The sequence below is a fragment of the Papio anubis genome, chromosome X, assembly GCF_008728515.1.
Source record: "Papio anubis isolate 15944 chromosome X, Panubis1.0, whole genome shotgun sequence".
In the NCBI taxonomy this organism is placed as follows: Eukaryota; Metazoa; Chordata; class Mammalia; order Primates; family Cercopithecidae; genus Papio; species Papio anubis.
The window spans coordinates 97,510,874-97,537,783 of record NC_044996.1 but is presented as its reverse complement, the minus strand read 5'-3'; the positions used below and the strand labels follow the sequence as shown (position 1 = coordinate 97,537,783).

General features: G+C 38.4%; 1 protein-coding gene across 5 annotated transcripts in view; it reads left to right on the top strand.

Annotated features, from left to right (window-relative positions):
* The window catches only part of ZNF81 (zinc finger protein 81), a 95,749-nt gene extending 70,078 nt beyond the window's left edge, over positions 1–25,671 (top strand). For all 5 annotated transcript variants that reach the window (XM_003917646.4, XM_021932576.2, XM_031660943.1 and 2 more), the window contains 2 exons: positions 5,169–5,264; positions 18,355–25,671. In XM_003917646.4, the coding sequence (XP_003917695.1) occupies positions 5,169–5,264; positions 18,355–20,063 (1,805 nt within the window). In that variant the 3' untranslated portion in view covers positions 20,064–25,671. The remainder of the gene's footprint in view (positions 1–5,168; positions 5,265–18,354) is intronic.
* The last annotated feature ends 1,239 nt before the right edge of the window (positions 25,672–26,910 follow it).

The following is a 26,910-nucleotide window of genomic DNA, read 5'->3' as shown; positions in this document are numbered from 1 at the left end:
TTTGGATAACTTGGTAAATGGACCAGAGTAGCTTTACCCAAATCAGGAATGTGTTACCTCCAAAATCCAAAGAGGCCCAGTAGGCATTGTGCCTTTTTTTTTTTCCTTATAGGAAGGTACAACAGCTTTTGCTTCACCTTAGAAGGGATATCTTGACATGCCCTGTACCACTGAACCCCTAGAAATTTCCCTGAGGTGTAAGGCCCTTAAATTTTTTTCAGATTTATTTCCCACTCTGATATGTAAATATCTTACCCATAAGTCTAGCATAGTTGCTGCTTCTTGCTCACTAGGTCCAATCAGCATTATCTCATTAATGTCATGGACCAGTGTGATATCTTGTGGAAGGGAAAGGTGATCAAGATGCCTGCAGACTAAATAATGACATAGGTCTGGAGAGTTGATATACCTCTGAGGTAGGACAGTACAGGTGTATAGCTGGCCTTGCCAGCCAAAACCAAACTGCTTCTAGTGGTCTTTACTAACAAGTATCACAAAAAAAAATTTGCCAGATCAATAGCTGCATACTGGGTACCAGGGAATATGTTAATTTGCTCAAGCAATGAAACCACATTTTGAAGAGCAAGTGTAATTAGAGTCACCACTTGGTGACGTTTATAGTAATGTGTCATTCTTCAAAAGCCGTCTATTTTCTGCACAGGCCAAATAGGAAAGGTGAATGGGGATGTGGTGGGAATCACCATACCTGCATCCCTCATATCCCTGATGGTAGCATTGATTTCCGCAGTCCCTCCAGGAATGTGGTATTGCTTTTGGTTTACGATTTTCCTAGGCAGAGGCAGCTCTAGTGGCTTCCACTTGGCCTTCCCCACCATAGTAACCCTCATTCCACAGGTCAGGGAACCAATGTGGGGATTCTGCTAGTTACTGAATATGTCCTTCCAATTATGTATTCAGGAACTGGGGAAATAACCACAGGATAGGTTCAGGGACCCGCTGGATGCACTGTGAGATGGACCTCAACTAAAACTCCATTAACCACTACACTTCTGTAAGGTCCTACCCTGACTGGTGGACCATAGTGGTGTTTGGGGTCTCCTGGAATTAGTGGCAGTTCAGAGCCAGTGTCCAGTAATTCCCAAAATGTCTGATTGTTCTTTTTCCCAATACCTAGTTATCTTGATAAAAAGGCCATAGGTCCCTTTGGGGAACACTGGGAGAAAGATTTCATAGTATAAGTTTTTGGCAGTGTACCAGGGTCCTTCCCTAAGGGAACCTGGCTTCCCCTTCATTCAAGGGGTTCTGGGTCTGAGTCTGTAAATAGGCTCAAGTCTGGGAATTGACTGAAGGGCTGTGACTTTGTGCTTTTATGATTCAAGTTAGAGTTTTGTTCACTTGACCTAGAACTCCTCTGCTTATACAGATCAACTTACTATTGTGTAGACTGCCTGTCTGTTTCTTTTCTCAGAACACCATGATCAACTAGCCAATGCCATAGGTCTCTGTGAATCAGACTATTCTGATTGTTGCTTTGACTCTGCTGTCTATTGTGGTAGCCCATGTTCACCTTGCATTTGGCGATTAAGTACCTCCCTTTAACCCCTGCCACCCCAGGATCCAACTATCCCCATTGCACTTAGGTTTCCCTACTCAGTGGCTGCAGTTCCCACTGTAAGTTCCAGCCTACAGACAAGAGCACTCAGAGCTCTTCAAGGATGCTTGAGCTCCCCTTACAAATTTGTTTCTCACAGTGCTGACAGGTGTGTCCTCTAGACCCTCCCAGAGTAGATGGACAGGTCTCACATGATAAATCCCCTCTTTGGATACCTTCCTCTGCAGAATACCCAGGCAGTTCTGGCATTTCAACTTCATTTAGTGTAGGCCACCTTTTGGTCCATGTTTAGCCAGCCAGCCAACCAAACTGTTAGAGCCCTTTCTAATCCCTCCAGCAGCAATATCAAATTCAGAATCTCTGCTTAGTAAGCCCATATCAATCAATTCAACCTGATCCAACTTTTTGTGAGCCCATATCAATCAATTCAGCCTGATCCAACTTTTTGTTTCTTCCACCTTTATCATACACCCTTAATATCCATATCCATGTGTAGTCTCTAGATCTGTCTGCATAAATTAAATGAATCGTGCCGTTCTTTTGGTGTACGCACATCCTCATGGGTCATTCTTTGTGCTTCACCTTTTGGGACCTGCTTTGACTTGAGTCCAGTTATATGTCTAAAAGCAAAGAAGGATGGTGAGCATAGGCTCTTAAGGGAATCGGCAGTGCCCGTCAAGGCAAGTACCTCAGGAGAAGCCACTGAAAGTGCTTCAGGAACAGTAGGGTTAATCTTCTCAGATGGGGTAGAAGGGCTGCTTCTACTGGCAAAGGAGACTCAAGAATTTAAAGGTTCAATGTCCAGTCTATTTCCAATTAGTTTTTTTTTCTCTCTTTTAGTCTCAGGTGGTTGCTTTCAGGGTTCCCTCAGTCTCTTGAGAGCCCCTGATGGGAGGAGGGGTCCCAAAGTTCAAGTGATTATAGGGAGTTAAGAGACTGAAGTAGGAAGGGAATGGTCTGGCAAATAGAGGGGTGGAAGAGGTAGGGGTTTGAAGAGGGACCTATGAAAGGATTCAAGAGAGCTTAAAGGGAAGATCAAAGGTGGTAAAAGGAAGAAGGAGCAGAAGCAATGGGAAGGGAGAGGTTTTGGAGGAGACAGTTGGGGGAGATGTAAATTTTCCCAAGGAAGCCCTTGAAGTTCCAAACTATCCTTAGTAATATCATGCCAACAAGACAGGAAACAGGTAGAGTTGGTGGAGCATATAGCCAGCAGGGGTTCAAAAAGGGATGTTTTGGTAGACTGAGAAGTTCCCATGTTTTTAAACTACTAGTACTTTTATGGTTTTAAATAGAGAAACTTGGGACTCTGACGCAGCTTCTGTTCCATACAGAACCCAGCCTCTTAAAGAGAAGTCTAGGAGACTAACCCAGCCTTTCCTTGCATGAGACTCTAACTTATTTTCTTGTAAACAGCTGCTTACCTGGAACTTTAACCTACCTTCTAGCATGAGAATCACTTGAACCTGGGAGGCAGAAGTTGCAGTGAGCCGAGATGGTACCACTGCACTCCAGCCTGGGTGACAGAGCGAGACTCTGTCTCAAAATAATATATATATATATATATAAATCTGTCTTTACTGTGCTTCAATGGACTGTCATCCAGAGGCTCAGGAGTTGGACTCATCAATGGGTCCCCAATTAGTCAGGAGTGAAGACAAAGGCTTCGAAGGTGCATACTTCAGATTCTGGGTGAGAAGTCTGGGGTCCAGTGATCAATGATCTTATCCGAGTTGTGGCACCAAAACTGTCAAAGAAAACCAGAGCTGGACAATAGTTAAAGCGGTGAAAATAGATTTTATTCAGAATTATTACAATAGGGGAAAAGATACTTTGGTATAGAACTGGGCTCAATTCCAAATACAGCATAGACGAGTGGGGATTTATAAATATAGCCCAGGAGCAGAGTGGGGCAAGTAGATGGAAAATGGTTAAGAGGAAACATCGGGGTAAAGGGGGATTGTTACTAAACTGACCTGACAAGATTCTTGGAGAAGGCAGGTGAGGGTGATCGAATATTATGTGGGGGATAGGTCAGGAATTTGATCAGATATCAAATGTGATTGGATATTGAGGTTGGGGGATTCTAGCTAAACTGACTTAACAGGAATCTTGCTAAAATTGGGCAATGTAAGGATTCCCCTTGGTAACCATGATCAGTTACCCCAGCCAAAACCATAACTCCCTTGTTTGCCAGTTGATTCAAGAGCACGAGGGACCCGAAGTGGTCAGGTGGGAGTTTTAACTTTTAGTTTAGTGGAATCATTGTGTGTCTCCTGGTGGAAGTATTTCTCCCTTTGGAATTGAGACCTCTAGAACAGCAGAGCATAAGGTCACAGAGACAGGTAGCAAAAATTTTGCTAGTGGACCATTAGGGGTAATAGTGAAGGGCGTCATTCCTGGCTCAGGGCTGCCTGCCACCCAGTGGGCTCAGAGGACAGATCATGGAGCCAATGAGATTATTCACAAGCCTTAAAATCTAATCAAATTTTCCCTGCTAGGTTTCAGACTTGGGTCCCATGATCTCTTTTTTCATTCCAGTTTCTCCCTTTTGGAATGGGAATATCTATCCTATGCCTGTACCACCATTGTATTTTGGAAGCAGATAACTTGTGGTCTGGTTTCATATGTTCACAGATAGAGAGGAATTTTTCCCCAGGATGAATTATATCCTGTCTCATCCACAACTGATTTGGATGAATTAGATGATGAGATTTGAGACTTTTAGTTGACAATGTCGAGATGTGATTTTTGACTTACGAGTTGATGTTAGAATGACTAAGGCTTTGGAGGATGTTGGGATGGGGTGAATGTATTTTGCATGTGAGAAGTACATGAATTTTGGGGAACTAGAGGGAAGACTCTTGTGGGTAGAATTTTGTCTTCCCCAAAAACTATGTGGAAATCCTACCCCTCGATACTTCCGAATGTGACCATATTTGGAAATAGAGTCTTTACAGAGGTTACCTCTTGATTATCAAGTTAAAGCGAGGTCATTAGGGTGGGCCCTACTGTAATCTGACTGGTGTCCTTATAAAAAGGGGAAATTTGGACACAGGGAGAATGCTATATGAAGGTGAAGGCAGAAATTGGGGTATTGCTGCTACAAGCATGCGTAGAGGGAAGACAATGAGAAGATACACAGGTAAAAGACAGCCATGTCACTGGGGTGATGTATTCACAAGCCAAGGAATGCCAAAGAGTGCTGACATCTTCTAGAAGCTAGAAGATGCTAGAAAGGGTTCTCTCCTAGATCCATCAGAGAGAGCATGACCCTGCTGACACTTTGATTTTGGGTTTCTAGCCTTTAGACATGAGAGACAATAAATTTCTATTGTAAGCCACCAGGTTTTGGTACTGTGTCACAGCAGCCTTAGGACACCAATATAGAGCCTCGTTGTGTTTCCCTTCACCACCACTGAGCTATCTGGGACATCTGAACTGTATTATGGTGTCCTCCTTGATTTGTCTGAGATTCTTCAGTCCCTTTTCACCTCTGTGATTATTACTCAGTTCCCAGTGAAATGTGGTTACTTCTCCAAAGAACAAATGGAAAGCAATTTACTGGACCCAATTCTCTATCATGTCCTGTTAACAGGGTTTGAAGTTCCCAAACCAGAGGTCATCTTCAAGTTGGAGCAAGGAGAGGGGCCATGGACATTGGAAGGGGAAGCCCCACATCAGAGCTGTTCAGGTGAGTGGGTGTGACCCAGGCAGATGGGGACACGAAATAATTTTTTTTTTTCCCCCTAAGGAAGACTGATGCCTTTAAAATGCTGTTATTGCTTAAAGGTTGGAAACTTTAGAAATTGCTTGAGGATAGGTAGCATTGGCCTCTCGGGTGCCAAATTGTTCTCTTCCTTTATTTCTCTTACTGTTATCACCTGTCTTCTTTGCTTGGCTTTCTTCCAGGAGAATTGCCCCAATTCCTATACTCTGGATCATATACCAGGCTTCCTCACTAGAGGTCTTGCTTTCTTGGATATTCTTTCCTTCCATCCCATTTTTATGTGTAATTCCTTAAACCGCACCCCAGAGTCTTAGATTATTATCACATACATTTCGGTTTTACTGGATTTGACTTTTTGAAAATCTGTTGGTTGCCTGGCTTCTGTTCTTCCTAGTACTCTTGCACTGTATTCTTTCTTTTGTTCTCACCTTCTCACTCTAAGGTACCAGCAAACTCTCATCTACAACCAGCCTTACCTCCCGTTGCCTTTATAAGTTCATCTTCAGATTCCTCACTCCTCTCTACCTTCCCATGGCCTAGTGCCTCTCTCCCATCTTCTGACTTTATGATCACTATCACTTAGCATTTCTTCTTTTAAAATCCATTTTATTAAGGGAGAATTTCCACAGAATGAAGTGTATCTATTTTAAGTGGACAGTTTGATGAGTTTTGATAAAGGTATACACCAGTGTAACCACCACCCCTATTGTGATATGTAACATTCCTTCATACAGAATGCTCCCTCATGCCCCTTGTAGTCAATACATACAGCCCCAGGCAACCACTGACATGCTTTTTGTCACTCTAGATTCGATTTGTCTTTATTAGGGTTTTATATAAATGGAATAATACCTTACATACTCTTTTGGGTCTGGCTTCATTTGTTCAGCATAATCATTTTGCAATTCATCCATGTTATTAAGTATATCTCTGGTTTATTCCTTTCGAATGATGAATAGTATTTCATGGAATGAATATATTACTATTTGTTAATCTCTACACCTATAGGTGGTTAATATTTGGTTATTATGAATGAAGCTGCAGTGAACATTCTGGTCTGTCTTTGTGTGAACATACGTTTACATTTTTCTTGGGTAGATACCTAAGATTGGAACTGTTAGGTCATATAATAAGTGTATACTTACCTTTGTAAGAAATTGTCAAACTGTATTCCAAATTGGCTGTACCATTTTACATTCCCAGCAGCAATACATAAAGATTCCTGTTGCTCCACATCCTCGTCAACACTTGTTATCATCAAACTCTTTTATTTTTGATATTATAGTGGATGTTATCATTTAAAGTTGCATTTATCTTATGAGAATAATGATGTTAAGCATCTTTTTATGTGCTTATTGACCATAAACATTTTTTGGTGTGAAATATCTACTCATATGTTTCTCATTTTTTAGTCAGGTTGTTTGTCTTCTTATTAGTGATTTTTAATATATTTACTGGATACAACTCCTTTGCCAGCTATATGTATTGCTAATATTTTGTTCCAATCTGTGGCTTGAAATTTCATTTTCTTTTTGGTGCCCATCAAAGAGCAAACATTTTAATTTTGATGAAGTCCAATTTATCATCTGTTTTATTGTTAGTACCTTTTGCGATCTGTTTAAGAAATCTGGCTGGGCGCTGTGGCTCAAGCCTGTAATCCCAGCACTTTGGGAGGCCAAGACGGGCGGATCATGAGGTCAGGAGATCGAGACCATCCTGGCTAACACGGTGAAACCCCGTCTCTACTAAAAAATACAAAAAAACTAGCCAGGCGAGGTGGTGGGCGCCTGTAGTCCCAGCTACTCGGGAGGCTGAGGCAGGAGAATGGCCTAAACCGGTGAGGTGGAGCTTGCAGTGAGCCGAGATCTGGCCACTGTACTCCAGCCTGGGTGACAGAGTGAGACTCCATCTCAAAAAAAAAAAAAAAAAAAAAAAAAAGAAAAAAGAAATCTTTGCCTACCACAAGGCACAAAGATTTTCTCATACTTTCTTCTATAAGTTTTATCATTGTAACTTTTTCAGTTAGGTCTGTGATTCATTTTTCAATACTGATATCTAATTGTTCCAGAAACATTTGTTGAAGAGGCTTTCTTTTTCCTATTGAATTTCCTTGATATGTTTATCAAAATCAGTTCACTTTATGTGTATGAGCCTGTATCTGGTCTCTCTTTTCTGTTCAATTTTAATCTTTTTGTCTGTCTGCTTTAAAAGATAGGTTTTATTATTATTTAGGTTTCATGAAGCCAACAGATTAGGAGACAACTGCCACTGGAAAGATAGTTTGTTACAATTCCCAAGAGGCGGAGGCATACCACGCCATACAGGGCCACACATATCACACATGTGGAAGCACCAAGGTCTGTTGGGATCTAGAAGGAGTGAGGGGAAAGCATGGGCCAGAGCCTTTATTTAGGTTTTGTGGGAAGGAATGGACTAGGCAGGGCCAGAAGGCTAGGCAGATTTAAGATTGGCTAGTTTGAATAATTCCACTGGGCTCTAAGGTACAGGGACTGTCCCCATTTGCTTGGTACCTGGCTCTGGAGTGATTAGAGCATGGGGATAGTGGCTCAACCTGTGAAAGCTCAGTAAAAGAGGTAGTTGTGGATATGGGCTGTGTATTGGCTGTTTTGCATATGAAAGGCATCCTCAAGTTCAAGTTATTTCCTAATCTCTAGAATTAGCTATCACGGGGAGGGGGCAGTCTCTCCAGGATCAGTTAAGCCCCAGTTGCCAGAACATCAAGGGTACAGAAACTAAGAAAATATAGTTAATACATTATCCTTTTAGCAAACCCATACTATCTTTATTACTGTAGTTTTTACAGTAAATCTTCAATCGGGTAGTATAAGTTCTTCAACTTTGCTTTTTAAAAATTACTTTGCTCTTCTAGGTCATTTGCATTTTCATATACATTTTATAATCAGTTTGTAATTTTTACAAAAAAGCCTACTGGGATTTTGTTTGGAGTTCAGTTGACTCTGTAGATCAATTTTAGGAGAACTGACATCTTAACAATAGTGAGCCTTCTAACCCATGAACATGGCATATTTCTGCAGTTACTTAGATCTTTAATTTCATTTAGCAGAATTGTATAGTTTTCAGCATAGAGGTCATAGGAATCCTTCATTAAGTTTATCCCTAAGTACTCGATGTTTTTTATTCTGTTTTACATGACATTGTTTTAGTTTTATTTTTTGATTTTCATTGCTAATATAAAGTTTTTTAAATTTTATTTTTAGATTGTTTATTGCTAGTATAAGTTGCTAGTGATTGATTTTCGTGCATTAACTTTGTATCCTGAGGCACTGCTAAATCTACCTATTAGTTTTCTTTTAAGTTTCTCAGGGTTTTTCATATAAGTAATGATTATCACCTGAAAATAGGGACACTTTTACATCTTCCTTTCCAAGCTCATGTTTTAATTTATTTTCCTTCTTTTACTGTCTAAGACTTTCAGTTCAATGTTGAATGGAAGGGGTGAGTTAGGTTGTTTGTCTTGGTTCTGATATTGTGGGTAAAAACTTCAGTCTTTCACCATTAATTATGATATTAGCTGTAGATTTTCTGTACCTGCCCTTTAGCAGGTTATGTAAGTTCCTTTCTAATCCTAGCTTGTTTCATAGTTTTTTTTTTTTAAATCATGATTGAGTGTTGAATTTTGTCAAATGCTTTTTCTGCATCTATTGGAGTGATATCAAATACATGAGCATTTTTTGTTCTGTAATTGTGGTGAATTCATTGATTTTTAAATGTTGAATTAACCTTGCATTTCTGAGATAAATATTAGTTGATTATGATGTATTAGCTTTATTATATATTGTTGGACTCTACTTACTGATATTTGACTTAAAAGTTTGCCTTTTTCATGAGTGATTTGCTTCATGGTTTTCTTTTTTTTCAATGTCTTTGTCATGTTTTGATATTATGGTTATACTGGCTACTAAAATGAGTTGTGAAGTGTTCCCTTCTCTATTTTCTGAAATACTTTGTGTGAGATTATTATTTCTTTTAATGTTTCATGGAATTAACCAAGAAAGCCATTTGGACCTAGAGTTTTCTTGACAGGAAGGATTTAATGACAAACCCAATTTTTTAAATAGACATAGGGCTATTCAGATTTTTTGTTTCATCTTTTGCCAGACATAGTAAGTTGTACTTTTCAAGGAATTTTGTTTATTTCCTCTGTGTTGTCCAATTTAATCCTGTTGTGGTCTGAGAGCATACCCTTTATGATTTCACCATATGGTCTACCTAGGGGAATGTTTTGTGTGTCCCTGCAAAGAATGTATGTTCAGCTGTTGATGGGTACGTTGTTCTATAATCTACAACTCAGGTTGGTTCCATGTTGTTGAAATCTTCTAATGCCTTACTAATTTGTCTTCTACTTGTTCATTCAATTATTGTAATTTGGGGGGGTTAAAACTGACAAAGAGATTTTAAAATGTATATGGATATGCAGAAGACCTAGAATGATCAACACAGTCTTGAGGAAGAAGAAAAAGTATGGAGGATTGACACTACCGAATGTTAAGATTTACTTTAAAGCTATAGCAACCTGGACAGTATGGTATTGGTGTAAAGACAGACTAATATATAAATGGAACAGAAGGGAGAGACTAAAAATAGACCCATTAATATACAGACAACTGATTTTTGACCAAGGTGCCAATGTAATTTGAAGGGAGAAATGAAAGCCTTTTCAAATTGTGCTGGAACAAATGGATGTCAGTATTAGGGAGAAAAATTCATACTTTGACCCATACTTCACATCCTATACAAAAATGAACTCAAGTTCTACTATTATAGAATTGTTTATATTGAAGTAATCTGCCAGACAGACAAAAATTGTTAACGCTGGAAAACATATTTTTAAAACTAACTACTAAAGATGCTGGAGAGTGATCAAAAGAACATTTTTTGGCTCCATCATATTTTGAGTAATTTTGGATTGTGTCCTGAACATTATCAATGTTATGGTAACATGGTATTCTGTTATATTGTTCTGAAGAATGCCAGTGTTCTTGTCACAGCAGGCAATTAACTAGGTTAAATTGACACTGGAAATGCTGTCTCACCTAAGGCGAGTGGCAACTCAGGTCGCAGTTCAGTCCTGCTTTCAGTTTGCTCTACCCATGCAAGGTTGAGGGGTCAGCCAGAGACTGAGGCAGATTTTATACACAGAATTAGGAATTTGCTTTTTTTGATTCTTTCTTTTGGAGTTGCCCCCTTAATCTCTAGTGGCCCTGGGTACCCAGACCACCTTTTCCTGATTCCTCTTGCAAAAGGATGACAAGCTTTTATGAGAATTTTAGCTGCTCCACATTGCTGCTAGGAGTGCAGCTACTCTCAACAGAAACCCGAGAAAGGGGGAACTCACTACATGCTAGTCACTTCCTCTAACTTTTGACTCCCCTCCAAAATCTGCCTGCTTTTGCTTGGTTTTTTATTTTTGTTTATTTTTCAAGAGGTTACATTTACTATCTGTAGAAGGGTCTTTTTCAGAAGCTTACTTCTCCATACTGGAAGTAGAACTCTTACCATCGCTTCTTGTACATTCACCTTGTATTCCGAGACTTTGCTAAATTTTGCTTATTAATTCTAGTGGGTCTTTTTGTGAATAAATACCATAAAACTTTCTGCAATCATTATCATGCCTGTCATTCATTTTCTTTTTGGTCTATATGCTCTTTATTTTTATTTTATCTTGTTCTCAATCTGAAGGCAAAAACTTTCAGTCTTTCACCATTAGGTGTATTAGCTGTGATTTTTCTTAGATGCCCTTTATTAATTTGTGACAATTTCTTTCTATTCCTAGTTTGATGAGAGTCTTAAACATGAATTGATGTTGAATTTTCTAAATGCCAAATGCTTTTTATGTATTTTTTGAAAAGTGCATTTTGTTCTATTAATATGGTGAATTTTATTGATTTTTAGATGTCAAATTAAACTTACATTCCTGAGATAAGCCTTACTTCATCATGGTGTATTATCTTTTCATGTATTTCTCGATTTGATTTGCTAATATTTGGTAAGGATCTTAATCTCCATGTCTTTGAGAGACATTGGTCTTTAGTTTTGTGTGTGTGTGTTGGGGAGGGGAGTTCCCTTATAATATTATATCTTTGATTTCGGTATCATGTTAATTCTAGCTTCATAAAATGAATTTGGAAATTTCATACCTGTTCTGTTTTCTGAAAGAGTTTGCTATATTTGCTAGAATTTTTCAGTGTTCACGCCTCTTGTGATTTTGTATAAGATTACTTTAAATTTCTTGTTGTTAAATATGTGATAAAATTCACCAGTGAACTCATCTGGGTCATCTGAAGTTTTCTTTGTGGGACTGTCTTTAATTTCAAATTCAGTTTCTTTAATATAGGAATATTCAGATTTTTAATTTCTTCTTGTTTTAATAATTTGTTCTTTCAAGGAGTTTGTGTATTCCATCTAAGATGTCAATTTTTTGGCATAAGTTTTTTTATTGTATTGTCACTTTAATGTCTTATATCTTTGCCAATGTGCCCTCTCTCTCTGAAGTTGATAAAAGTTCAATTCAACAGGAATATATATATATATATATAGAAACCTAATTTTCTATGTACTTAATATCATAGCCTCAAAATATATAGTAAACATTGTATTAAAAAGAGTATTAAAAAAAGTATTAAAAGGAGAAGTAGACAAAATGCACAATCATAGTTGGAGATTTTAACATACCTATTTTTCCAACTGTTGAAACAAGCACACAAAATCTGTAAAGAGGTAGAAGACTAGAACATGATAAACCAATATGATGTAATCGACATACATAGGTTACTACATCCAACAACTACAGAATACACATTCTTTTCAAGTATACATGGTGCATTCACCAGAATAGACTATTTTGGGATATAAAGCTGTTTGCATCAAATTTCAAAGGTTTGAAGTCATAGACTGTATGTTCTCTAACCACTGTTAAATTAAAACTCTAAACAGAAAAACAACTAAAAAATATCTAAATGTTTGAAAAGTAAGCAACACACATCCAAATATCCCATAAGTCAAAAAAGATATCACAATGAAAATATATTGAGTGAAATGATAGTGAAAATATGATACATCAGAATTTGTGGGGCTGGGCACAGTGGCTCACACCTGTAATCAGCACTTTGGGAGGCCGAGACAGGTGGATCACCTAAGGTCAGGAGTTTGAGACCAGCCTGGCCAACATGGCAAACCCCATCTCTACTAAAAATACAAAAATTAGCTGGGCGTGGTGGCAGGTGCCTGTAATCCCAACCACTCGGGAGGCTGAGGCAGGACAATTGCTTGAACCCAGGAGGCAGAGGATGCAGTGAACCAAGATGGCACCAACCACTGCATTCCAGGCTGGGCAACAGAGTGAGACTCCATCCCAAAAAAACAAAACAAAAAAAAAAAACAAAAAAACCAACCAAACAAAAAAACTTGTGAGATGAAACTGAAGCACTATGATGAAAGTTTCTTATTTTGTATATCTCTACCAGAAAATTTAAAAGATTAAAAATTGGCCATCTAGGTTTGCACCTCAGGACATGCAAAAGTGAAAACTACCAAAGCCAAAATTTGCTTCTTTGAAAGATTAATACAATTGATAAATTTAGCAAGATCAATCAAGGAGGAGAAAGAGAAAACACAGATTATCAGTGCCATGAATGAGAAAAGAAACATCATTACAAATCTTATAGGCCTTAAAAGGATACTAAGAAGATATTATGACCAACTTTATCCCCCAAAATTTGATAACCAAAATGAAATAAACAGTCTTAGAAAAACAGAAATTACAAGAAATGTCACAAGAAAAAAGGTCAAAATCATAGTAGTATTTTTATGTATTAAAGAAATTGAACTTATAATTTAAAACCTATCCACAAACAAAGCTCTCAACCCACATGGCTTCATTGGTGAACTCTGGTCATTTAGAGAAGAAATAACACCAGTATTATTCATGTTCTTTTGAAGGAAAAAAAGAGAGAACACTTCATATCTTATTTGATAGTAAATTGAACTATATTAGAATAAAGAATTACTCTTTGAAAGATATCATTAAGAAAGTTAATAGGGAAGCCACAAGCTGGGAGAAGATATTTGCAATACATATATTTGACAAATGACTTTATATTCAGAATATATAAAGAACTCTCACAAATCAACAGAGAAAAAAATTGGTAAAAGACACAGGCATTTGGAAAAAGAGGTATTCAAATGGGCATTATATATATGAAAAGGTACTAAAGATCATTACTCATCAGAGAAATGTAAATTAAAACCACAATGTGGCAGCCCTACACACATACATACATACAAAAAAGGGCTAAAATTTAAGACTGATAATTATCAAATGTTGATGAGTATTTAGAGCAACTGGAATTCACATTCATCGATGGTAGGAGTGTAAATTATTTCAACCACTTTGGAAGATAGGCATTACCTACACTAAATGTATAACAATTCTGTGGCCCAGTAGTGCCGTTCCTAGGCATATATTTAAGAGAAACGAGCACATATATTCACTAAAAGAAATGTACAAGAATGCTTATACCAGCTTTAGCATAATTGCTGAAAATTTGAAACCACTCAAGTGTCCATCAGTAGGAGAATAGATGAGCATTATGCTACATTCTTACAATGTGATACTACACAACAATGAAAAGAATGAACTACTGTTACCAGAACTTGGGCGAACCTCAAAAAATTTGTTGAACAAAAGAAGCCAGGGAGGCTGAGGCAGGAGAATGGCGTGAACCCGGGAGGCGGAGCTTGCAGTGAGCTGAGATCCGGCCACTGCACTCCAGTCTGGGCGACAAAGCGAGACTCTGTCTCAACAACAACAACAACAACAACAACAAAAAAAAAAAAAAAAAAAAGAAAATGGGTATATGCTATGTCATTCAATTTATATAAAGTTCAAGCAAGGCCAAGCAAAACTAATTTGTGATTGTGATAATATTGATGATAAGTGATTGGCAATCTATGGTCAAAATGATGGTTACCTCAGAGAGTCAATTATTGATGGGAAAGGGCCACCAGGGAATTTTCTGGGATAATTAAAATGTTTTCTACTTTCATCTGAGTTTTGGTTACATGGGTGTATACATATGAGTACTGGAGTTCAGCTTTACAGCTAAGATCTATACTATATAGCTTTGCATACATTCATTGAGCTTTACAGTTAATATCTACACTTTACTATATATAAATTATACCTCAATAAAAAATAATTAGCCTATGAGATTATTCCTCAGGAATGTTTATATAGAATTGGTATTGCTTGATCATTGGAGTATATGTGCAATCCACAAGTGTGCCTATTTTACCACATTTATGCCAACACTCAGCATCATTTAGATTTCTTATCTTGTGGCCAATATAATGGATGTAAAGTGGTATTGTGTTATTTTTCCCCCTTTTATTATCTGCTATCTGTTTAGGTTTCCCCTCTGTTAATTGCTTGATCCTATTTTATCTTTTCTAACCATACAGTTTTTCCTCTTCCTTCTTTATTTGTACCTAATTGTCTCATTTACTTTTCATAGAGGCTTTTTTTCCCCACTAAGATGCACTAGTTAGGAGTACCATTTACTGTCTTCAGGATATCTGTTCCAATAGTAATTAACTCAAAGGGGTCTTCCATTTGGAACACTTAAGGTTTTTATTTGTATTCTGATGACTTCCATGTTGACACCACTAGGTGCTGTATTATAATTGTGCTCTAGTACTTACTTACCTGCATACCACACAATTCCCATTGAATAGTCTACTTTATTCATCCTCAATATGGGAGGAATTGGCGTCATCATTACCCAAATCAGGAATCCTCACATTCCAAATTTTGTCAGATTCTGCTGTTTCTTGTTTCTTCCCTCTTAGCTGTCTTCTCTTACTAATTACTCTGCAATTCCTATTTTTTCTTTTTTAAAGAATACTAATTCACCTCTCATCTTAGTTCCAGTAACATCACTCCAAAACAGGTCTGTATTTTCTTATGCTTGGATTATTCTGTTCCAAATGGAAGCTGCAGATTCCATTCTTGTTTCCAGTTAATCTTTGAAATGCTACTGATAGATTTCATTACCTAAGACATTGCATTTATCTTTGTCATTACCTTTATGAAGTAATCTTACAGTTATTCCATATTATATAACACATGACCAATAACTTTTCTCTCAGTGCCATCTATAAGATTACCATTATTCCCAATTTAAAATTTTATCTGTACAGTTTCCTTAATTTATGCTTACTTCAAATCGTTCGCCTTGTTTTTAATGCCTGGCATATATGAAGTGTATCTGTGTATCTGGGCTTTTTATTATTTTGTGCTCTGCCTGTCCAGGTAATAGACATTTTTCTTTTGTGTTCAGGCTTTCATCTATTCCATGAAAAGGCCCTTACATACTCCAGATTTATTACTCCATTATTTATTATTATTCCCCATTTCTGTTTCCCCATGTCCCAGATGCTTTTGCTCCCAGTAATTTTTGAAAATCTCTGAAAATAGGAGCTTGTATCTTATTTTCATTATTCAAATGCTAAGCATGAAGAAAATACTTACCAATATAAACTAATTGAATTTGTGGGTGATAAGAATGGAATTTTGCTGTGTTTTAGAGGGATTTAAAAAAAAAATTCTACTGAGAGGAATTCAACAAAGATTGTTATTGGGAAGTAAACACAATGGCACCAAATATTTAAAAGTTTACCCTCTTACACATTGTGTTTCTGTTGTAATTAGGAGTCTATTACAAGGATTAGCAAAATGAGTAGCATAGAGAGTGCCTGCTTTTGACATTCAGAAGAAAAAAATTTACTAGCAATATGATTAGATTAATTTTCCAAGTAAAAAATTCTTAAACTGCTTTATGAAGCACACATACCTTTTTTAATGGCACAAAAGAAAATGCTAAGCTGATTTGAAAATAAACTGCACTCTTTTTTGAGGCATCTTTGTGTGTGACAAGTAGAATGTAAGCTCGCATGAGCAGCTCTTTTTTCTAGACTGATGACTCTTCATTTATGTACTGTTCATAGAATCGGGTGCTCAGGAGAGGTATAGAGAAGCTATTTATTGCAGGAACAAATTTTTTACGATGAACATTGGTACTAGTGATGTAATAAATAATTGTCTGGTACAGCAAGGGATTTATAATTTAAATAAAGTAAAAAGTAGAACTGCTTCTAAAACCATGCCTAGGAATCCAGTGCTTAGTATTTCCAGAATAAATTAAATCCAGATGTGTGAGAATACAAATGCAACCTAAGAATAGGTGGATGAGATTTTGGATGGGACATGTGTCTGAAGTACAGTATCAAACCGACTAAAGGGGGACAAGTGGGTTTGATGACTCAGAGCATTCTCAGTATCTAAAAATCTCTTACTGAAAAAGCCAGTGGTATAATTTATTCATGTTAAAATTATTTATCAATAATCTAATATGTCTTATGTACTGTACTAGGAATGGAAACATCTGTAATTCCTACCCTGGGCAAGAATAATGTCTGAATTATGCTAACGCTAACTTGTAGCAATAGATTGTCAAATATAGTGACTAAAATAGTAAAGAATTGCATTTCCCTCTTATAGGAAACCTCATTGCTCATGATTGCTCAGGAATCCAACCTCCTTCCAACACACATTACTCCACCATCTCTTAGGATTTTTGTGGGATCTGCGTGCTTGACTCTGTGTTTCTGCCAAGTCCAGGTTTTAGTAAGCAAGAAAGTAGAAGTGGGTGTGGAGAAAACATGCCTGTGGTCTCAATGCTCCCATCTGAAAGTGGCACCGTCATTTTCTCTCACATTCTCTTGATGAGAACGTTGTCACATGGCCACACTAATTTCAAAGGAGACTGAGAAATGCTCTATGACTGGGCATCCGTATGCCTGGATGCTACTCTGTTAAATGCAAAAGAATGGGGGAACAGATTCTAGTGGATAGCTTTCAGTCTCTACCACAGATGACTTGTCTTCTCTGCTATTTTTTGTTATATATATATAATGTAGGTCCAAGAAAACAATTATACCTGGATGGAGAGTTGGAGTATAGACATCTATTTATTGTTTGTATAGGTTAGGATGGCTATGACTACAATATTTTTATAGACATGAATAAATTATTTTTATCACATGAATTTTGTATTTTTACTGATAAGCAAAATTAATGAGGATTTAGAATTGAAAGCTAATGAGTACTTAAACTCCAAGCGTAGGCCCTCCTAGATCTTTCTCCTGAAAACTTTTGTATTATCAATCTTCTGTCCACCCTACCTAATAGCCAAGCTTCCTACCAAAATAGAACTAGACTGCTTATGTTGAACGCCAGCCTCCAACTCTTAATAACCATGTTTTATGGCAAATTATGTAACTGTCATGAGCTTCACTTTTCTTATCTACAGAAGGTGGATAGTAGTAGTAGATACCTCATAGGACCTCTGAAAGGATTAAATGAGTTCATATGTACAGTCATGGACCACATAATGATATTGAGTGCCTTAAGATTGTAATGAAATTGAAAAACGCCTATCACCTAGTTACATCACGGCCATTGCTGCATTGTAGTGCAATGCATTACCTTTTCTATGTTTAGATATGTTTAAACATACAAATACTTACTATTGTATTATAGTTGCCTGCAGTAGTCAGTACAGTCACATGCTATATGGGTTTGTAGCCTAGGAGCAATATTCTATACCATATAGCCTAGATGTGTAGTAGGTTATACCATCTGGGTTTTTATAAGTACTATATACTCTATGATGTTTGCACAACAACGAAATCGCCTAATGACAGCTTTCTCAGACAGTATCCCTGTTGTCAAGCAATGCGTGACTGCATATATTTCTTAGAACGGCGCCTGGAATGTTGTAAGTGTCATGTAAGAGTTTGGCACATAAAAGTGCTATATATGTATTTCCTGTCATCATTGTCATCATGAGATTTACTGATTTCCATGTGTTCAGCTTGTATTAGCTTATGTGTACCTTTTAATCTCTTGCGGTCTATTGTTTATGTCAATTTTACTTTTTCTTTCTCTTTTTAGATGGGAAATTTGGAATTAAGCCTTCCCAGAAAAGAATTTCTGGAAAATCTACACTTCATAGTGAAATGGAGGGTGAAGATACAAGAGATGATTCATTATACTCCATTTTAGAAGAATTGTGGCAAGATGCTGAACAGATAAAGAGATGTCAGGAAAAACAAAACAAACTTCTGAGTCACACCTCTTTCCTCAATAAGAAAATATTGAATACAGAGTGGGATTATGAATATAAAGACATTGGAAATTTTGTTCATCCAAGCCCAAACCTCATTCTTTCGCAGAAAAGACCCCATAAACGTGATTCATTTGGGAAGAGTTTTAAGCATAATTTAGACTTACATATTCATAATAAAAGCAATGCAGCAAAGAACCTGGATAAAACTATTGGGCATGGTCAGGTTTTCACCCAGAGCTCTTCTTATAATCACCACGAAAATACACATACAGGAGTGAAGTTCTGTGAACGTAATCAATGTGGAAAAGTCCTCAGCCTCAAACGCTCACTCAGTCAAAATGTGAAATTTCCCATTGGAGAGAAAGCAAACACATGTACTGAATTTGAAAAGATCTTCACCCAGAGGTCACACTTCTTTGCTCCTCAGAAAATTCATACTGTGGAAAAACCTCATGAGCTTAGCAAATGTGTAAATGTTTTTACACAGAAGCCACTACTCAGTATATATCTGAGAGTTCATAGAGATGAAAAACTCTACATATGTACTAAATGTGGGAAGGCCTTCATCCAGAATTCAGAATTAATTATGCATGAGAAAACTCATACTAGAGAGAAACCCTATAAATGCAATGAATGTGGGAAATCATTTTTCCAGGTGTCATCTCTACTCAGGCATCAGACAACTCATACTGGAGAAAAACTCTTTGAATGCAGTGAATGTGGTAAAGGCTTCTCCCTGAACTCAGCCCTCAATATACATCAGAAAATTCACACTGGAGAGAGACATCACAAATGCAGTGAGTGTGGGAAAGCCTTTACCCAAAAATCAACACTCAGGATGCATCAGAGAATTCATACAGGAGAGAGGTCCTATATCTGTACTCAATGTGGGCAGGCCTTCATCCAGAAGGCACACTTGATTGCACATCAAAGAATTCATACTGGAGAGAAGCCTTATGAATGCAGTGACTGTGGGAAATCTTTCCCTTCTAAGTCACAACTCCAGATGCATAAGCGAATTCACACAGGAGAGAAACCCTATATATGCACTGAATGTGGGAAGGCTTTCACCAACAGGTCAAATCTCAATACTCACCAGAAGTCTCATACTGGAGAAAAGTCTTATATATGTGCTGAATGTGGGAAGGCCTTCACCGACAGGTCAAATTTCAATAAACACCAGACCATTCACACTGGAGAGAAACCCTATGTTTGTGCTGATTGTGGGAGGGCCTTCATCCAGAAGTCAGAGCTGATTACACATCAGAGAATTCATACTACAGAGAAGCCTTATAAATGTCCTGACTGTGAGAAATCCTTTTCCAAGAAACCACATCTCAAAGTACACCAACGAATTCACACAGGGGAGAAACCATATATATGTGCAGAATGTGGGAAAGCCTTCACTGATAGGTCAAATTTCAATAAACATCAGACAATTCATACTGGAGATAAACCGTATAAATGCAGTGACTGTGGAAAGGGCTTCACCCAGAAATCAGTTCTCAGTATGCATCGCAATATTCATACATGAAAGTAATCCTGTTCTTGAAAATGAGAGCCTTATAAGGCTGACAAAGGTCAGGTCTAACTATATATTACAAAATTCATCCAAGACAGATCCTATATGAATATGTTGTATAAGGAAAAGCGTCAGGCTATCTAACTTCAGATGGAAAAAATTATTCAGAAGAAACTCTCTTAAAAATGCATTGATGGAGAGAGAATTTGCACAGCCTCATGAAGTACAGTAGAAGTCATACTGAGAAAAACGTTGTCAGGAAAAGCCTTCTTATAGAAAGTATTATAAGTCAAATTGTTACCAAATTATTTATAGGAAGGATAATGCAAAATTATGTAAATGATGGTCATATTTACTGTGTTATATTAAGCAATTTAAAGTGATAACAAAATGAAAGGTAGTGCAGCAAAATAATATAACTGATTAGACCTACTGTCAGTTCTATAGGGTGTTTGTGGCAGAACACAGTGCATAACAGGAGGAATATTAAATTTTTTTTCAAATTTATGTCCATCATAAATTATGATGGACATATTTATGTCCATCAAATGTTTCTTATTGAATATGTCTATCAAATATGTTTCTTACTGAATATTTCTATCAAGTGAATCCACAATTTAAAAGTCACTTTGGTTTTATATATATATACACATCTGCAGATATAATTTTATAGGAATACACAAATATAATCCTATCATTTGTACTCGTTTCCATGACTTAGTATTCTTGTTTGTTTTCATTGTGGTACAATGCAAAGTAGCCACAGATTCCTCCCATCCCAAGTAGCGTCTCTTTGTCTATTACTTGACTTTGAACTTAGCCATGTGACTTTCTTTGGCCAATGGAAATTAGCAAAGAGAATCAATAAGAAGCTTGAGAAGTGTGCAAAGCCTGCCTTGAAGCTTACCCTCTCTTGCTGCTCTTTCCAAACCTGAAAAATCTCAAATTGCCCTACTGGGGGGTGAGGAACCACCACATGGAGCAGTGGTGAGCCAGCCTTGCTGAGGCCCCTTAGACCAAGTAGCCTGCCAATTGTCAGAATTGAGAGTGAGGTTTTCCAAGACCTCTAGTTCCAGCTGAGCCAGCCTAGCCCAGAAGAGCCATACCAGTTATTCCAGCCAATTTACAGAATTGTGAGATAAATAAAATGGGTATAGTTTTAAGCAACATAAGTTTTGGGGGTAGTTTGTTGTACAGAAAATGCTAAGTAATATTTGAAAGTATATGTTTGGGGGAGGGGGCATAGTGGACCAAAACGTGACATGTGGCATTGGCTTTGGGTCTGAGTGGCAGGTAGAAACTGGAAAAACAGTGAGGAAAACTGTTTTTCCTCAAATAACAAAGGTTGGGTAGGTGACAACCCATGTTATTTAGTAGGGAAAAATATAGAAAAACAGTTATCACCATACTCTGTGGGAAGATAGAGAATGGACCAAACGAACTTATGGATCTGGCTAAGGAGATTTGCAGCAGAATATGGGAAGTATCAGCTTGCTTCTTTTAGCTGCATATGATAAGATACAGAAAGAGAGAAATGAACTAAAGAAATAACTGTTTCTTTGGCAAGCAGAATTCAGAATACGGAAAAGCCAAGGATTGCTGGGTTGAAAAATAACGGTTTCACATCGCTAGTTTCTCCAGCTATCTAAATATTCTCAAGGTAGATAATAGCCTCAGGGTAAAGATCAAATCATGGTTGTATCTGTAAGACTCTTTATTACAATGTGTGAAATAGTTCAATTGGTGCTTAGGAGACGATCTCAGCTAAATTTAAGGGCTTCTAAAAATCATGACATTGTCCCATAGAAGCCTGACATACTGCTCAAAGTGGAGAGAGACCTATCTTAAAAAGAATTGCTGATGTGGCATTTGGGAAAAGGAGTAGATCCAAACCAGATTCATAGGAAACTCACAAAGTTTTTAATAGAGTTTTACTAGTAAAACCACCTCCAGGTTGGACTTCCAGGGACTGCAACAGTTCAAAATGAAAAGTGGCCTCTGGATTCCCCTCCCTAACTTCTATGAATAGGATACAAGCTGAGAAAGTTACTCAGATGCAAACATGGTCCATTTCTTATGGAAAATGAAGGACATCTCAGAGGGAAGACCCAAGAACAATATATTAAAATGGACTGGGGAGCCATCCCAGGGAGAACTGTGCCCTAATCAAGAAACATTATCTGCCCCTGGAGCCAAGGGAACTGACAACATTTGCTCTGTGGGATTTCAGAATTGTTATGGAACAGTGACTGATATGTGCCTCTTGGTCTTCCTCTTTTTGAATGGGAGTGTCTGTTATAGTTATCCTGTACCTATCTCACCATTGTATATATTGGGTGTGTGTTGGGGGACATATAACTTGTCATTTAGCTCACAGGTATCTGGATCAAGAAACTGAAAAACTGTACCCAAGGAACCTCAGCCACAACTGAACCTGTTACAGAAGACTTGAGATCCTGGATTGGAACTTGATGCCACAATTTTGGATGAGAAATTTGGAGGTCCTGGAATAGGGGTGAACATATTTTGCATGGGGTGGTAATGTGAATAATTTGTGACCAGAAGACACACTGTGTTAGGTAGAAAAATGCTACAGATATCTTCATCCCTATATATGTATCCTTCTTCAGTCTTTATTTCTCTTTGTGTTTCAGTTAGGATAATTTCTGTTGATCTATCTTCAAAGCCACTGATGTTTTTTCCCTTACCCTGGCTCTGTCAAGTCTACTGATAAGCCCATTGAAGGCATTCTTCAACTCAGTTATGTTTTATTTTTATTTCTAATATTTCCACTTGATTCTTACAGTTTTCATATATCTGCCAAAATTCCCCATCTTTTCATGCATGTTCATGTTTTCCACTATATCCTTTGTCTTAGTCAGTTTGAGCTGCTATAATAAAGCACCATAGACTTGGTGGCTTATAAACAACAGAAATTTATTCCTCACAGTTCTGGAGCCTGGAAGTCTGAGATCAGAATCTAGCATGGTTAGGTCTTGGTGACGGCCCTCTTCAAGGTTGCAAACTGCTGACTTCTCCTTGTATTTTCCCATGTCTACAGCTAGAGAACTCTTTGGGATCCCTTTTATAAGGGCACCAATCCCATTTATGAGGTCTCCACCCACATTACCTAATTACCTCCCAAAGGCTTCATTCACCTCCTAATACCATCACATTGAGGATTAGGATTTTAACATATGAATTTTGGGGAGGATGCAAACACTCAGCCCATAATATCCTCTAACATATTAATCAGTTATTTTAAACTCCCTGTCTGATAGTTCCAACTACTAGGTCAACTGAGTCTAGGTCTATTGATTGCTTTGTCTCTTGATGGTGAGTTGTCTTCTCTTGCTCTTTTGCATCTAATAATTTTTGGCTGAATGTCAGATGTTGTATGTAGGATAGTAGAAACTGAGGTAAACAGTAGTTATTCCTGGAAATAGCCATGGTTGCCCTTTTGATAGGCCATTAGCATGGGGAGATTGAATCCATCTAATCAGGAGTTGGGCTGAGTTTGTGTTTCTTTGTTGCCAGTGTTACCTTTGCTGTACCATAGACTTAAAATTCCTCTAATGTTATCTTATGCTTGAGGTAGGCACTGGTTTGCCCAGAGAATTTTTATTTTTCCCGGACCACACTTGCCTTTAGGCCTGTAGGCCTTTCCTGTGTGCCTGCATCTCAGGGAGGGTCTCGCTGCATGTTATTGCCTCTATGTTAGTAGTAGACAACTGTTATTACTTGGTTCTTGCTGACCTGGTGAGTTGGGGGCAGGGGTTTTCCTGGGCCAGCCTTGGTTTTTGTCAGGCCCCGAATCCCTGGGTCTTGAGGGTGGGATATTTTAGTGATCCTGCCTTCTTCCACTGGTAGAAGGCCTTTAATCATCTGGGCCCAGGATGATTTCCTGCCTTTTTATCATGGGTGGAATTTTTTTTTTTTCCATTTCCCTCACTCTAGTCACAGTGAATCTTCACCTGTGTCCTGAGGGCAACAGGGTTTGCTGCACTTCTTTTAGTGGCTTAAGGATTTTGTTCTGTAGGGGAGTAGGGTTCCATTGGAGCTTTGTGCCATTTCTATATTAGCAGCAGCCCCCTTGCAGGCCTACCCCATGGAGGTAGACTTTCTCCAGTCTTCTTCCTTGCCCCCGTGTTTCTTGAGAGCACTCAGTGGATGTCTATGGAGAAGTGCCTGCAAGTAGAGACCAACTACCCTTAGGTCTACAGCTCTCATGAGTCTCCCGCACTCAGCCTTTAGCAATTCATTAAAAATTCTTGTTGAATTCTTACTGCTTATATAGTGGCCTCATCTTCCTTCCTGCTGTACCACAGATGACCGAGGAGAGGCACTTGTCTTTTATTATATTTCAAGCTAGTTGGTTGCTCTGTAATCTTAGCTCTCTGATGGGTTCAAGAAAACTTATGTTTTTGCAGATTACCCAGCTTTATTCTTGTTATAGAGATGGGAGCAGTGTTCTTTCCAGATGTCTACATGCTAGGCAGAAACTAGAAGTCTGGACAGTCTCCATTGTCTCCTACTATCCGAATATATGCCCCTTTTCAGTGTGACTTTGCCACTTCGCCCATCAAGAGGTAGAATCTATTTCTTCAACCCCTGCACCTGGGCTTGGCTATTTTGTTGGCCAATAGGACATTAACAAATATGATACAAGCAGAGACTTGAGAAGTGCCTGCACATTGAGGCTTGCCCTCTTTTGCAGCTCTTTGGAATCCTGAGCCCATGTGTGGAAAAGCCGGAACTATACTGTTGGAAAATGAGAGAGATCACATGGAGCAGTAATGGAGCAAAGACCAGCCATCCCAGTTGAGATACCCTACACCAACCAGATTTTCAAATGCCGGACATGTGAATGAAGCTACCCTAGGCATCCAGTCTTGGTCAAGGCAACTTTGGCTGGCAGTCTCTGAGATGACCCTGAATGATCCCTACCTCCTGGTATTCACATTCTTATATAATCCCCTCCTCTTGAGTTTGGACTGGAATTAGTGTCTTGGTTCTAGTGAATAGAATGAGGCAGAGGTAATGGGATGTCATACCCAAGATTAGTTACAAAAAGACTGTGGCTTCCATCTTGGGTGCTTGGTTACTCTCTCAGATGGCTCATCATAGGGGAAACTGCTACTACATCATGAGATAGCCCTGTGGAAAGGCCCACATGTGTGAACTTTGAAGCATATCCTCCCCTGCTTGAGCCTTTAGATGAGGACCACAGCCAGATAGCTTGACTGTAAGCTAGATAGCTTGATTCATGAGAGACCTTCAGCCAGAGGCATCTTTTGAGCCACACTTGAATTCTTGACCCACAGAAACTGCAAGATAATAAATGTTTTAAGGTGCTATATTTTAAGTAATTTGTTACACAGTAGTAGGTTAATAATACACTGGCCCAGATTAGGAAGGTTCTGCCATTCGTCCCAGCCATCCCAAACAACTACCAGAATAATGGATTAAAACGTTAATTGTTTTAAGTCACTAAGTTTTGGGTGGCATGATAACAACCCAGCAAAAAGCTAACTGATACATTCATTATTTATTGCATTTCTTCCTCCACTATTCTTCCCTAACAGATAACCAATACTAATAAACTACTGTGAACACTTCACTTTCATGTTTTAATCTCTGCTCTGTGCTCATAATCATATGTAGACATACATATGTTCCCATGCCTGTAATCAGAAGTTATATAAGGATTGTTTCCTTTGATTTTCAAAAATCAGATCATAACATACAACCATCTCTGCAGCTTGCTTTATTATTATTCAACAATATTTCTTTTGAACGGTTGCATGATAGTTTATGGGGTGGATATACAGTAATGTATTAAACTATTTGCATTGTTAAAACTTATTCACTCCCATTTGCAACCCTTTTTAGTCACTGGGAACAATGCTGTTAAAAATATTAAAAGATAGTTTGCATAGTGGTTAGGTAGATAGGCTCAGGAAGCCATCTGCCAGGGTTTCAATCCTCACTCTACCAATTTACTAGCTTATGTGACGTTGGGAAGGTTAGTTAACTTCTCTGTCCTGATGATTTTCATCTATAAAAGATGTACACACTAGCACCTACCATAGATTTGACTAAGAAGCATATTTCTTTCCCAGGGCTGCTATAACAAAGTACCACAATTGGGCAGCCTAAAACAGCAGAAATTGTCTCATAGTTCTTGAGACTGGAGATCTGAATCACGGTGTCAGCAGGGCCATGCTCCCTCTGAAGGTGCTAGGGAAGGAACTGTTTCATGCCTCTCTCCTAGCTTTTGAGAGCCTCAGGTGTTATTTGGCTTATAGATGCATTGTTCCTATCAGATGGCTGTTTTCTCCCTGTGTTTCTTCACATCATGTTCCCTCTGCGTGTCCGGCTCTGTTTCCAAATTTCCCCTTTCATAAGGACACTAGTTATATTGGATTGGAGTTCACTTTAATGGCCCCATTTTAACTTAATTACCTCTGTACTCTATTTCCAAATAAAGTTATATTCTGGGCCGGGCGCGGTGGCTCAAGCCTGTAATCCCAGCACTTTGGGAGGCCGAGACGGGCGGATCACGAGGCTCAGTGAGATCGGCACCATCCTGGCTGGATAATGGTGAAACCCCGCCTCTACTAAAATACAAAAATCCAGCTGGCTGCAGGTGGCGGGCGCCTGTAGTCCCAGCTACTCGGGAGGCTGAAAGTGGTGAGAACAAGTGGAACCCGAGGCGGAGCTGCAGTGAGCTGAGATCCTGCCACGGCACTCCAGCCTAAGTGCAGAGCTGGTGACTCCGCCTCAAAAAAGCTATATTCTTGAGGTTCTGGGGATTAGATCACACTTTTGCAGGCCACCCATTAATGCCAATGCATAT